Source organism: Helianthus annuus, chromosome 15, assembly GCF_002127325.2.
Source record: "Helianthus annuus cultivar XRQ/B chromosome 15, HanXRQr2.0-SUNRISE, whole genome shotgun sequence".
NCBI classification, from domain to species: Eukaryota; Viridiplantae; Streptophyta; class Magnoliopsida; order Asterales; family Asteraceae; genus Helianthus; species Helianthus annuus.
Window position 1 is genome coordinate 81,958,875 of NC_035447.2, and position 14,558 is coordinate 81,973,432.

At 38.1% G+C, this 14,558-nt stretch overlaps 1 protein-coding gene and 1 non-coding gene across 2 annotated transcripts; one reads left to right on the top strand and one right to left on the bottom strand.

Annotated features, from left to right (window-relative positions):
• The first annotated feature begins 2,774 nt into the window (after positions 1 to 2,774).
• On the top strand, positions 2,775 to 2,881 carry LOC118487914. The gene has a single exon (XR_004882847.1). It is a non-coding gene; the product is annotated as a small nucleolar RNA R71 (small nucleolar RNA).
• Positions 2,882 to 8,273: 5,392 nt separating this feature from the next.
• LOC110913883 lies at positions 8,274 to 9,233 on the bottom strand. The gene has a single exon (XM_022158700.1). It carries the CDS (start codon positions 9,231 to 9,233, stop codon positions 8,274 to 8,276), a length of 960 nt encoding a protein of 319 aa, XP_022014392.1.
• Positions 9,234 to 14,558: the final 5,325 nt, after the last annotated feature.

Here is a 14,558-nt window from a genome sequence, read left to right on the forward strand (position 1 = left end):
AGGTTTTTGGTGGGTAAAAAGGGTGTTTGTTTTGAGTTAAGAAATGAAAAGGTTTAGGCTCAAAGGGGTTAACTAGGGGGATTTTGGGTAGGTGGTAAAAAAAGAAAAATAATGGTGTAAAAATAAAAAGGGTTAGTCCTAATGCCTCTATCATTTACTTACTCGGCTTTAAGTTGGTAAGGACTGGGAATGTGTCGTCGTGGCAAGTTCTAGAGTCGTAAGAAACCAGGTGGCTATTCACACAAGAAACGAAAAATGAGCATTTAGTTTAAAGATATGTATTTATATGCTCAATAAAGGCTCAAAACTCACTTTTTGTGGGAATGAGTTTTTATGTGATCAAGTAAATATAATCAAATTTTAACTAGATTTGTCATGCCGTTTCATAATTTTCTTATGTTGGTTCTTTTTATCACGACGCTATCAGTTGTAAATTTGTAAAAACAAAACCTTTTTAAAACTTGTAATTCCCAACTTAAACCAAGACAAGTAAAAAAATGAATTTTTTTTTTTGAAAAAATTTGGGGTGATTAGCGGTTCCAATAGAGTTTTGTGTAAGGCTTGTGATTAGGACTTGCAAAAAATTCAAGGTTTTAGCATCCCCCCACACTTAAATTACACATTGTCCTCAATGTGTCCCAAAAATACGTTTTTAGGTTGATTGAATGTGTAAAGAGGTGTGAAAAGGCAAAAATTTATGTTACTGGGCGTCTGGACACGGCCCCGTGTTCAGATTGCCAGTAACAGAAATTGGTAAAAAGAAACAGAAGCCTGGGCACGGGGGCGTGTTCAGTGAGCACGCCCCGTGTCCAGTTACCTGAACTGGGCATTTCCTGTAAATTGTGCAGCACGGGGTCGTGTTGGGTGGACACGGCCCGAGCTGAACTTGTTGTAACGAAGAAAAATTTTCGGGAAGTTCTGTTTTTGTGCATGGGGTGCTGGCGCAAGTTTCCCTTAGTATCCTTCACCATCTTGAGTGTGTTTTATTCCTGAAAATTAAAACTAAACTAGAAAACATAAAAATTAATCTAAGCTAAACTAAGGATAGTTCCGCGGAATGCCTCCGTGGTGCGCCACGTTTACAAGGGTCCTTGGCTAGACCCAAAGCCAGTCATATGCTACTCAAGCGGGATGTGTTGCATCCCATGTTGCACCGTCGGAGAGCATCATCCAAACTTGAGTCTATGACCTTCATGTAATTGATCGGATTGTCGTCTTCTATTCTCTTTCCAACTCCAAACTTCATTTCCTTGTTTCCAATCCTCAATGTTAGTGTACCACCATTCATGTCTACTACTGCGTGGGCCGTAGCTAGGAAGGGTATTCCTAAGATGAGTGGTACTTCGGTATCTTCCTCCATATCTAGTATAACAAAGTCGGCTGGGAAAACGAATTCGCCTACCTTGACTAATAGATTTTCAGCGATAACTTGTGGATATTTTACGGACCAATCGGCGAGTTGTATGCTCATTTTTGTAGGGCTTGTTTTTCCTAGGCCGAGTCGGTTGAACATTGATGCAGGCATAAGGTTTATACTAGCCCCGAGATCGGCTAGTGCATTACGAATAGGGGATTCCCCAATCGAACAAGGGATTGTGAAGCTTCCAGATTCGATCTTCTTTTGCGGGAGTTTGTTGAGTAGCAAGGCGGAGCATTCTTCGCTTAAATTAACTAATTGCAATGATTCAATTTTCCTTTTATTAGTGAGGAAGTCCCTCATAAATTTTGAATATTTAGGCATTTGGGTTAGGACTTCAATAAATGGTATATTAACATGCAAACGTTTTAGTAATTTTTCGAACTTTGTGAATTGCTCATCGGTCTTTTGACGGACTAGCCGACCGGGGTATGGAATCGGAGGATTCTTGGTCGGCTCTTGATTTGGTGTAGGAGCCGTCTCTTGTTGGAATGTTGGCGAAGTTGTGGACTGGCTAGACCGGCTCGTTTCAGTTGAAGGCAATGGTGCCTCTTCGGGGCCCACGGTACAGTTTCTCAATGTGATGAGATGTACTTATGCCTTTGGGTTGGTTTCGGTATTACTTGGTAACGCGCCTTGTGGTCTCTCAGAGAAATTTAGAGCTATTTGATTTAATTGTTTTTCAATGTTTTGAAAACTAGCTTGTTGATTTCTAAAATTCGATTCCAATTGTTGAAATCGATCCGAGTTTTTCTTTTCGGTGTCGGAGATGAGGCGAGATACAGTATCTTCAAGCCTCTCTCGTCCCCCTTGTTGTTGCGAGAAATTTTGTGACTCGTTTCTTGGTTGCTGAAAGTTTGTTCGTTGGTTTAGATTTTGTTGGTTACTACTATTGCTGGGTTCTCTCCAACCAAGGTTAGGGTGGTTACGCCATCCTTGGTTGTAGGTACCCGTTGGAGGACCCGACGGCCTAGGTCTATTATCAATGTAGTTTACCGTTTCTGTTTGATCATCTAATTCTTTCATACAACTCCAATTTTCATGTGGCCCACCACACACTTCACAAGCCATAACCGAGGCCGCTTTTGCCATTTCTAACTTTTTGATTTTTGAAGAAAGGGCCTCGATTTGGGCTTGTAATGAAGTGCTTTCGTCAACCTTATGAGCGCCCGGGGCAATAGATTTATTGCCTCGGGGAGTGTGCCACTGAAAATTGGTTTGAGCAATTTCCTCAATTTGATTATAAATTTCATTTGGGCGACGATTACCTAAAAGTCTCCCGGAGCTAGAGTCGAGTGTTTGTCTTGTGATTGGCAACAATCCATTGTAGAAAGTGGATACTTGTTGCCAAACCGCAAGACCATGATGAGGGCACTTTCTCAGTAGCTCCTTGAACCTTTCCCAAGTTTCATATAAGGATTCCCCATCCTCTTGTGAGTATGTATTAATTCCAGTCATTAATTTAGCCGTTTTAGCAGGAGGGAAATACTTATATAGAAACTTTTGGGCTAGTTCATCCCAGGTGTTTACCGAGCCAACTGGGAGGGCATTAAGCCAAGCCTTAGCTCGATCTTTTAATGAAAATGGAAACATTCGAAGGCGGATGGCGTCATTTGATGCTCCACTGATCCGGAAGGTATCACATATTTCCAAAAAGTTGATAATATGCAAATGGGGATCTTCATCCGCAAGCCCATGAAAGGTTTCGGATTTTTGGAGCATTTGGATCAAATGCGGCCGAAGTTCGAAGTTGTTGGCATCGACATTCGGTGCATTGATAGCAGCGCCAAGATTACCTACGGCGGGTCGTAGGTAATCCATGAGGGTACGTTGGTCCGCCATCGGAAGTAGGTCCCCCGAGACTTTCTCTTGGTTTTTAGCTTTACGTCTTTTTCTTAGAAAGCGTTCGGGTTCGTCTAAAGGCTCTTTTATGTCTCTGCTGGAACTGGAGCTCATACACTACGTAGAAGGTTTAGGTGTGCTGCCTGGGTTCCAAGTCCTGCAACGAAAACAAAAAAGAAAGTTGGTCAGAAGGTTCACCACGGCCCCGTGCTCAATGAACACAGCCCGTGGTCGGAGATACAGTAATTGTTTTCTGGATCCCTGTTACTGGGGAGTTTGACACGGCCCCGTGTTGCACCGACACGGCCCCGTGCTCAGCTCTCTGCAACTCGGAAAATAAAAACTGCCAGTAACAATGCTAGGCACGGCCCATGTCCGACCAGGCACGGCCCGTGCTGAGCTCTACAGAACTGAAAAATTAAGAAAAATCCTAAAAAATAGAAAAATAAGAAAGAAAATGATTAGGCCGTTGATTTTAAGCTTTTTTAAAATTCTTGTGTCCCCGCCAACGGCGCCAAAAATTTGATGCGTAATTGGTGTTATAGGTTTTTATATATATTTTTTGCCCTTTTTAACCACTTTAGTCAAGTTTTAAATTTATAAAACACGATATTTACTAACACCAAACACACATATGGGCAAGCGCACCCATCGTGAGCGTAGTATAGTGTTGGTAAGATACCGAGGTCGTCCAAGGACAAAATAGCTTTTAATACCGGTTTATCCTCAACGTCTAATCAAATAAAAAATTTAGGAAAAGGTTTTAAACTAGAAAATAAAAACTAAAATGCTGAAAATAAAAATAAAATAAAAACAGATAGACAAGATGAATCACTTGGATCCGACTCGCCTTTAGTGTAACCTTTGATTATTTCCGCACTTTTGCACTTTTTAAGAGATTATCTTAGTTATTGTAGTAGGCCCCTCTTTGAAGGTGACGTTACCCTCAACCCAGTAGTTTGAGTCAGCAAGGATACAATCCTAAAGGGTCGGATTATTGAAAGATAATTAATTAAGTTATTAATGCATATTGTGGTAGGCCCCTCTTTTGAAGGTGACGTTACCCTCGGCTAAGTAGTCTGAGTCAGCAGGGATACAGTCCTAAGTAGCCAGGTTAAAGTTTTAATAGTAGCTTACATATAAGGGGATCAAAGAGTTTGGACCCCCGCCATCTAAATACCATTGGGTATTGAAGGAGGTCCTACTAAATTTGACACAGGTCCTTGCAGGATCTATACACTGAACAATGGCAAGACTCTTACCAAACCATTCCCTTAACCCCCGACTAGATAGCCAACATATCTCCGTATAGACCGTGGAGATATGAATGTTGTAAATCTTTTATTTTATATAGACAGTAAAATAATGCCAAGACACCACTGACAAATGATAAGGAAGAATCACCTTCAACATATGAAACTAGTTATTAAAGTCATTAATACATAACCAAATAAAAAGTGCGAAAAGATTAAAAATAAAAAGTATTACACTAAATGCTTGTCTTCACCAAGTGATGTAAGAGACTTAGGCAAACATGGCCTTTGATAGTCCAGAATTCTTACGATCAATCTTGGATCCCGAGACTACTCACACACTCTATGATGGCTGATGGATGATGGTGGTGGATGATGGTGTTGTGGTGGTGGTGGAGTGTGGGTGAAGTGTGAGAGAGGTGGTGTGCCAAGGGATGATTTAGAAGTGAGCCAAGCACCCCTATTTATAGCCTGAACAGAAGCTCCGGCACGGCCCCGTGTCCATTGGGCACGGCCCCGTGCCCATCTCTCTTCTCTTTCTTCATTAATTGCAGTTTGTCTGCATTAGTTGACCACGCCCCCGTGTCCGCTGGGACGACCCCGTGTGCAGAAGCGTATCTGTACTATCAAGATTTCCTCAGATTCTGCGAATCTTAGAGTTGACCACGGCCCCATGTCCGTTGGGCACGCCCCCGTGGTGGGTGATAGAAGCTTCTACAACTTTGTCTTTTCTGCTGACACTTGGGCACGCCCCCGTGCTCATTGAGCACAGGGCGTGTTCAGCCTTCTGTTTTCGCTTGGGAAGATGTTTTCGAGGGGTCGGGCATGCCACGTTTATTCCTTTTCTTGTATTTATGTTAGATTTAGCTGTCTTTTTGCTTCTTTTGTTCATTTTAGCTCATTTGATCCTGAAAATACAAAAGGAAGACAAAAGCACACTTTTTCCAACATTAGTACTAAGACGGGTAGTGCCTTCACATTTCTTCCTCCGACTCCCATGTTAGATCTGATCCTTTCCGATGTTGCCATTGAACTAAGACTTGTCGAATGGCCTTGTTTCATAGATGCGTTATTTTGGAATCTTTAATAGCCACCGGCCTTTCAACATAGTTTATTATCTCATCCAGTTCGATATCATCAAGTGGCACATACGCCGTTTCATCGACGAGACATTTCCTTAGTTGTGACACGTGAAAAGTGTTATGGATTCCATCTAAAGCCGGAGGCAACTCCAGCCGGTATGCCACTTTTCCAATGCGAGCTAAAATTTTAAACGGTCCAATGTACCTAGGGTCCAACTTCCCCCGTTTAGGAAATCGTATTATTCCCTTCCATGGGGAGACTTTTAGAAACACTCGATCTCCTTCTTCAGATTCAATCGGGCGCCTTCTTTTGTCCGCGTAGGACTTTTGTCGGTCTTGCGCTGCCTTCAAACATGCCCGTACTAGATCAATCTTTTCATTTGTTATTTCCACAACATCTTTAGGAGCGAGCTCTCGCTATCCAATTTCTCCCCAGCACACAGGAGTTCTACACTTTCTACCGTACAACATTTCATATGGCGTCATTTGAATACTACTCTGGTAACTGTTATTATACGCGAACTCTACCAACGACAAATGGTCATCCCAGTTACCCCCAAAATCTATGACGCAAGCCCTCAACATATCTACTAACGTTTGTATAGTTCTTTCTGACTCTCCATCCGTCTGTGGATGGTATGCGGTACTCAATCGCAAGTTTGTGCCCACATCTTCATGAAATCTACGCCAAAACCGAGATGTGAATCTTGTGTCACGATCTGACACAATAGACACAGGTACTCCGTGACAATATATTATTTCATTCGTATAAATCTCCGCCAACTTTTCAGATTAAACAGTCTCTCGTATGGGCAAAAAGTGAGCACTTTTAGTAAGTCGGTCGACTATAACCCAAATAGCATCGTGACCTCGTTTTGTTTTGGGAAGCTTTGTAACGAGATCCATGGTTATGTCTTCCCATTTCCAAACTGGTACTTCTAAAGGTTGTAATTTACCATACGGTTTTTGGTGCTCTGCCTTCACTTGGGAACATGTCAAGCACTTAGCCACGTACTTAACAATGTCGCGTTTCATTCCAGGCCACCAATATCCCTTCTTCAAATCTTGATACATTTTTGTTGCCCCGGGGTGTACCGCATAACGAGATTTGTGGGCCTCCTCTAACAACAACGATTTCACTTCACATAACCAAGGTACCCAGATTCGGCCATACCTGGTCATGATGCCGTCAGCATTCATTTTTAGTTCATCAACTAAGCCTTTCGTTCTTTCCTTCATTGGATCATTAGCATTTAAGGACTTTGTTTGGGCCTCTTTGATCGACTCCAAGAGTTTAGGGGTGACTATCATTCTCATTGATTTAACTTGTATGGGTGGTGGATATTCCTTCCGGCTTAACGCATCTGCGACAATATTGGCCTTCCCTGGGTGATAAAGGATTTCGCAATCATAATCCTTAATTAGTTCCAACCACCTTCGTTGTCTCATATTTAAGTCTTTTTGTTCGAAGAAATACTTGAGACTTTTGTGGTCTGAATATATTGTGCATTTCGTTCTGTACAGATAATGTCGCCACAGTTTCAGCGCGAATACTACTGCAGCCAATTCTAGATCGTGTGTTGGGTAGTTGCTTTCGTGTGGTTTAAGCTGCCTTGAAGCATAGGCTATCACCTTACCCCGTTGCATTAGAACAGCTCCCAACCCCTGATGTGAAGCATCGGTGTATACCACCAAGTCTTCTGATCCCTCGGGTAAGGTTAAAACTAGTGCGTTAGACAACTTACTTTTTAACGTTTGGAATGCTTTCTCTTGCTCAGGCCCCCATAAGAATTTCTCATTCTTCTTTGTCAGTTTGGTCAAGGGTAATGCTATTCTGGAAAAATCCTGTGTAAACCTTCGATAATACCCAGCCAAACTCAGAAAACTTCTTACTTCACTCGGGTTCTTTGGAGGAACCCAGTTAATAACGGCCTCCACTTTAGTTGGGTCCACCAAGACACCGTCCTTATTGATGACATGGTCGAGAAACACGTCCGGATACTCGTTCACAACTTCTACTTCTCCAATTTCAGGCGTCTTTTTTCTTGTGTCTACTACATAAGCCAAAAACGCCTTACCCTCATTTCTTGCGTACTTAACAGCCTCAACAATCGTGCACAATTTTGTCTCTAATTTTCTTTCCCCACGAATACTTACTCGAGCCCCATTAGGAGACAATACATGAATGACTTTCGCCTCGCATCATATTTCCGCATGATAACGGGATAACCAATCCATTCCTACTACTACTTTAAATTCCCCCAAAACCATAGGAATAAGATCTATTTCGAAGTTTTCATTTTCTATGGTAATCTTACAATTTCTGCAAACTTCACTTAGAAAACAGCTTTTGCTATCCGCTACTTCTACTTCTAAGGGTATAGACATTCGTTCCTTTCTAAAAGAGGGATGGCACATAAGTTCACTCGACACAAAAGACCTACTAGCACCAGAATCAAATAACACATTCACGGGTATTAGGTTGACTAAGAAAATACCTGATACAACATTTGGTAGAACCTTAGCTTCCTCCGTGGTAATCTGAAACATCCTTCCCCGAGCCTTCTAATTTTCATCCTTCTTTCCATCTTTTTGCCCCTTTTGTTTAAGCTTCGGACATTCGGCTTTGACGTGACCAGGAGTAAAGCAATTGAAACATATCCTCACGGGACTAGGGCACTAATAGTAAGGATGCCCTTCCTGACCACAGTTGTAGCATCCCTTCTTCCCCAATAGACATTCTCCAGTATGAAGCTTCCCACAAGTTTTGCATGGAGGAATACTACTTTTAGATCCTTCTTTGTTTCTATTGTCATGCTGCTTATGTTTCTTGGACGGACTCATAGTCGTGGGCTTTTCAGCCGCTTCCCCCCCCCCCCTTTCTACTTGTCGCCTCAGCTCTATCTCTCTATCCCGGGCCCAGTTTATAAGTTCATTCAAAGTTTCACACTTCGAGGGAGTGATGAATTCCCTATATTCAGCCTTCAACATGTCATGATACCGATTTATCTTCATTCTTTTAGACTTGACAAAGTCGTCACAAAACTTTAGCTTATCAAAGAAGGTGTTGGTAATTTCATCAATAGATTCATCTTGTTGGCGAAGACGCAAGAATTCCTCTTGTATTCTATCAATTGCCGACTGCGGGCAATGATACTTCAAGAACGACTCCTTGAATTCTTGCCAAGTTAACATTTGAAGTTTCTCTTCCCCTAACTCCTTACATTGCGTATCCCACCAATCCTTAGCTTGTTGTTGAAGCTGACCCGTAGCAAACATTACTTGATCTTCCTTCTCGCATCGGCTATGTATGAACACAACTTCAATATTTGCTATCCACCTTTGACATTTTATCGGATCAACCTCCCCATTGAACGAGGAGGGATTGCACGCCATAAAATCCTTGTATGTACACCTTCGTTCCTTACTTTTACTTCTAGACCCTTCAAACATTTCCTTTAACTCCTCAATCTTACTAGTCATAATAGCATCTACTACCCCTAAAACACGGCTTTCGACTTCTTGAGCTAACTGGGGAAGGTTAGTATGTATAACCTTTTCTGTCGCTTCCATAATCTTATTATCGAATGCTTCTTGTCGTGCTACTTCAACATCATCTACATTCCCTGTGTCCGTCATCTACAGAAAACATTCATTCTATTCATTAGAGTTTCCTTTCATACACCACTTTATCACATATAAACTTGTATTATCATACTACATTCCATTTACAATTCATACTCCGTGCATTATCGTCACCGACGATCATGTTGTATCTTTTAGATCATGATGAACATTTCAGTAAAATAATGAACATTTTAGTAACATAATGAACATTTAGTAACATAATGAACACTCTATTAACATAATGAACATTCCTGTAACATGATGAACATTCTAGTAACATAATGAACATTCAGTAACATAATGAATATATACAATAATCATAATCTCATCTCTCTCTTTCTAGAAACTCAGTCCCCTTCCCTCATCTGTAGCGCTCTATCTCTCTCTCTCTCTCTCTCTCTCTCTCTCTCTCTCTACAAATCACTGCCTTTACACCACCACCTATCAACTATCTCTACATCTCTCTAACCGATTAACGTTCTGCACCAGTTTTTTTCTATTTCCTATAATACTCAAACTCAACAACTCTACCATTTTTTTAAGACCAGCCAACAACACATTATAGGTTCCAATAACAACAGGAATCCCAACACCCTTAAAAATCTGTAGTCCTTTACAAGTATTTCTTGAAGCAAAGTAGGCTGCAACTAAAGCAATGTAAGTTACCGTGTTCTTCTCATTATCAGGCAAAAAGTCAAATACTTTGGCAGCTGACATAGGCTTATTGGCACACCCGAGATTGTATATCAACAATGCACTTTAATGAACTCCAAGAAAGATTCCATTTTTTCATTTCTTCGACAATATCCAAAATCTTTGGGTAAGAATTTGTCCTGATAAACAAACCCAGCAAAGAAAGATACAGAACTTTCTCAAATTTTATTCTCGTTCTCTTGCCATACTCATAGGCCAAAACAGCATCGTGAGGTCTTGCATGAGCTGTGTATGCTTCAATAACTGATGAAACAATCTCGGGGGGTTAAAAACATGTTTTTGCCCATCATATCTTTAAGTAAAAAGTCAACACCGATAAAGTGTTTTCTGGTCAATAGGTGTAGGGACTGCATTGGTGGCGGTAGGGGCAGGTGGTTATGGTGACAGGTGGTTGGCTTGGTGGACGGATTTGGTGGTGGTGGTGGGACTTGGATAGCAGGCTGAAGTTTAGAACCCTAATTTGGGAAAGAGGGTGAAAGAGGGGTTTATAAGATGGGATGAATAAGGGGTAAAAGGACATAAATGCCCTCACATGGGAATCACGTGATACAGCTTAACTGAAATTTTTAACTTTGTTAGTGCTAAAGGACGAAAGATGTAACGAGTTTTCCAAATAAAGGATTGTGACTGTAATTGTTAAAGTTAAAGGCTATCCGTTGCAATCCGGTACAAATATAAAGGACGAAAAGTGCAATTTACCCTATTTGTATTACTTTAATCGGTCGTATTGTTTTTTTTAACTTTAGGGTTTAGTATAATTATGAACGAACAATAGGGTGTAAGTTGTAATTTTTTAGACCTTAGAGTTAATTTTGAAAATTTAAATAAAATGCACACTAATGATTTTGTTTGTTCGTAGACCTTAGAGTTAATTTTGAAATTTTAAATAAAATGAACGCTAATGAGTTTGTCCGTCACTTTCAATAAACATCTAAGGTTATTTTTCTATTTCAAATAATAATCAAGAGCGCATGTCTTTTCATTTATGAATCGACGTGGTTTTTCATGCAAACAGACATATCCCTTATTTTTTATGTTGGCGACTAAACCAATATGACGTATGAACTGATGCGATGGTTCGCATGGCGGTTACAGGATGAATATAAATTGAAGGACATGACTTTTTGTAAAGGGTATAGCGATGACTTGATAAAAAATAGTAAATTTTGACCTTTCAATACTTGTTTGGTTAAATAATTAAATAAAAAAAGAAAGTTAAAAATATAAAGGGTTAATAGTCATAACCAACTTTCGTGGGAGATGAAAAATTCGTGTCTACACTCTACATGCCGTTTCACTTTTGTGATATTTTGTCAATTTTATTATCATATACAAAATGTGAATAACCGTCTTTTGTAGCCTCTTTTCATTTTAGAGAGGCTGCCTTTATTTACAAATTCTATAATGGATGCGATTGTTGGAAAAGGGACGTACCCCAAGTTAATAATTATAATCTATCTATACTATATAATAAAAGAAACCAATAAAAGGATATTTGTCATATTCTAAACCATCTACTCTATAATTATTATTTAATTTAAATTATTAAATTTAATATATGTTTCAAACATTTTAAAAATTACGGATAAAGTTCCATAAATTATCTTATTATTTATTTATATTAATTACTAGGTTATAAATTATATCTTAATAATTGAAACAAATATCGAGCATTTTCATAACGAGGGTGGAGGAAACGGTTTTCTTATTTATATTGATTACTAGGTCAAAAATTATATCTTAATAATTTAAACAAATATCGAGCATTTTCATAACGAGGGTGGAAGGGACGATTTATTTATATTATTTACTAGGTTAGAAAATTATATCTTAATAATTGAAACAAATATCGAGCATTTTCATAACGAGGGTGGACGAAACGTTTTCTTATTTATATTAATTACTAGGTCAGAAATTATATCTTACTAATTTGAACAAATATCGAGCACTTTCATAACGAGGGTAGACGGAACGATTTTCTTGCTTAACAAATAATTTATTTATTTAATATATTTAAAATACAAGAAGAAGAATAACTACATTTAGCATAATAATAAATTTATCCAAAAACAACCATCCTTTTAAGATGCAACTCAAGTCCAGATATTTAAATTTTAAAGTTATATAATTTAATAATTACCGATAATTTATATTTATCTAATTAATTTAAATATTATTTTGTAGCTATAAGTTTATCTAATTGGTTAATTGCTATATGCCTAATCTAAACATTTCAACAATATTTTTAGAACTAATAAATTAAGACCACTGTTATTTAAAAAAAAACTTGGGTTATTAAATGTACGTTCATGTCGTGGAAAAGTCGATGATACAGTTTGTCTTCTGATCGATGGTTCAAATGCTTTCATATTTATAAACTTGACAAACATCACAAGTTTTGATCACGCATGATACAAAATTTTGTTCGGATATCAGAAAAGCGTCTTAAAATATCGTCTTATAATTGTTAAATCTTCATTATTAACTATTTGATATTTTATTTACTTAACCCGTGTAATACACGGGGTTATAACCTAGTTGTATGTATATATAATATAGGAGAAGCCAAAGCGATAAATCCTCAAATATATATATTTTTTTGAACGGCAAGAAACGACGTGCCACCATGACGCCGGGCGTTGTGGCCAAGGTCAACTACTCGACCGCCGCCAGCCTCTTGGCTCTCCCAGATGCGCGGAAACCCGACCTCCACCCGCCCGAATGCATGACAGTGGAATAATCAGTAAAACCTCGCCTCCCATCCAAGACGAACCGGCGGTATTCGCCCTTCACCTGGATGCCGCAGAAAATAATGGGGAGAGTGGGAGTCGAACCTGAGTCACAAGGAACACTAAGTCTTTCCACAACCACTCCACCACTACCTGATTGGCAAATCCTCAAATCATCATCATCATACTCAGTAAATCCCACCAATAGCAAAGCTAAGGTAGGGTCTGAGGAGGATAAGATGTAGCCAGCCTTATCTCTACCCCGTAGAAATAGAGAGGTTTCTTACAGTGAGACCCCCGGCTCGATGGTAGTTTTGCATCAAACCTTGAACATAAGACACATAACTCTCGGCAATTAAGAAAGGTTAATTAGTGCATGTACTCCCTTGTCTTTCGGCTATCAACGCCCTCTTATGATGCATGATTAACTATCCCCCTCTTTTAACATTATTTTCACGAAATTAGTAAAATAACGTTATATGCGCATACCGCAAACGGGGTGTATGGCAAATCCTCAAATAATGAAAAATATATACATAAATAACTATTTTTTTGGCCAGCAACAAAAGCAATCTATACTATATAATAAAAGAAACCAATTTTAGGACACTTGTCATCATATTAAGCCATGTATCTTATAGATAATTATTATTTAGTTTAATTAATCTCTTCTAATTAATTATAGATAATTCTCCTATTAAATATTATTTAGTTTAATCTCTTATAGATAATTATTATTTAGTTTATTTTAATTTAATCTCCTCAAGAAAAAAATTCATAATTATTTATTAACGAAACTTTTTTTAATAAATTATCTAACCATAAATTTTAAAATTCGTTTGATGAAAAGGGAACACACTCAAATATCCTGTGGTTATATCACTTTTACCCTATTAGCCAAAAATAGATTTTTTTAACATCTATGCCCCCCATAGTCTCTGTAACTAACTATTTTGGCCCCTGAGTCTAACTTAACCCATTACCCTGAGTATAACCACAAGGGCCAAAATCATAATGGGTTTAGTTAGACTCAGGGGTCAAAATAGTTAGTTATAGAGACCATGGGGGTACAGATGTTAAAAAATTCTATTTTGGATTTAAATTATTTTCGGTAATGTGCGAAAATTCTACAGGGGCCAAAATCGTAATTTTCTCAAATCTAATATTTATGTAATTATTTTTTGGATTCAAATTATTTTCGGTAATGTGCGAATTATAATTGTAACTTTTTATTTCTCATTAAATATAATGTAATACCTAAATACAATAATAAGTATTATATAATATAATATATTTATTTTTGTATCATTTTCAAAGATTACATGTTTCTTTGATGAATTTGATAATAGTAACATACATCATCTTTATATTAACTCATTTATGTCAATTTGGTATATAAACGTCTCCATCTTTGGTTTGCATTTACAAAAAATATTTATTATATAGTTTAGATTGTTCAACCCGTGTAACACACGGGGAACTAACCTAGTTAAATCATTAAATCAAAGACGTCTTGATAATTCTTTTATTAGTTTCGATTATGGGTTTTGTCTCAAAGAATTCATAACTTTTTTTAAAAACACAATTAAATCAAATACGTGTTGATTATTCTTTTATTAATTTCGATTATGAGTTTTTTCTCAAAAGATATCATAACATTTTTTTAAAACAGAATTAATTTCGATTATGAGTTTTGTCTCAAAAGATAACATTTTTTTAAAACAGAAAACATAAAAGCTTAACGGTTATTTAACGGGACAGGTGATTAAAGAAATTAGCCATTAAAAAAAATCATGTACACAATACATTCCTTAAATAAAACATCTCTACATTCCTTAAATAAAACATCTTTAAATCCTAACGGAATTATGCGGCAACGCAAAGCAGAGTTCTT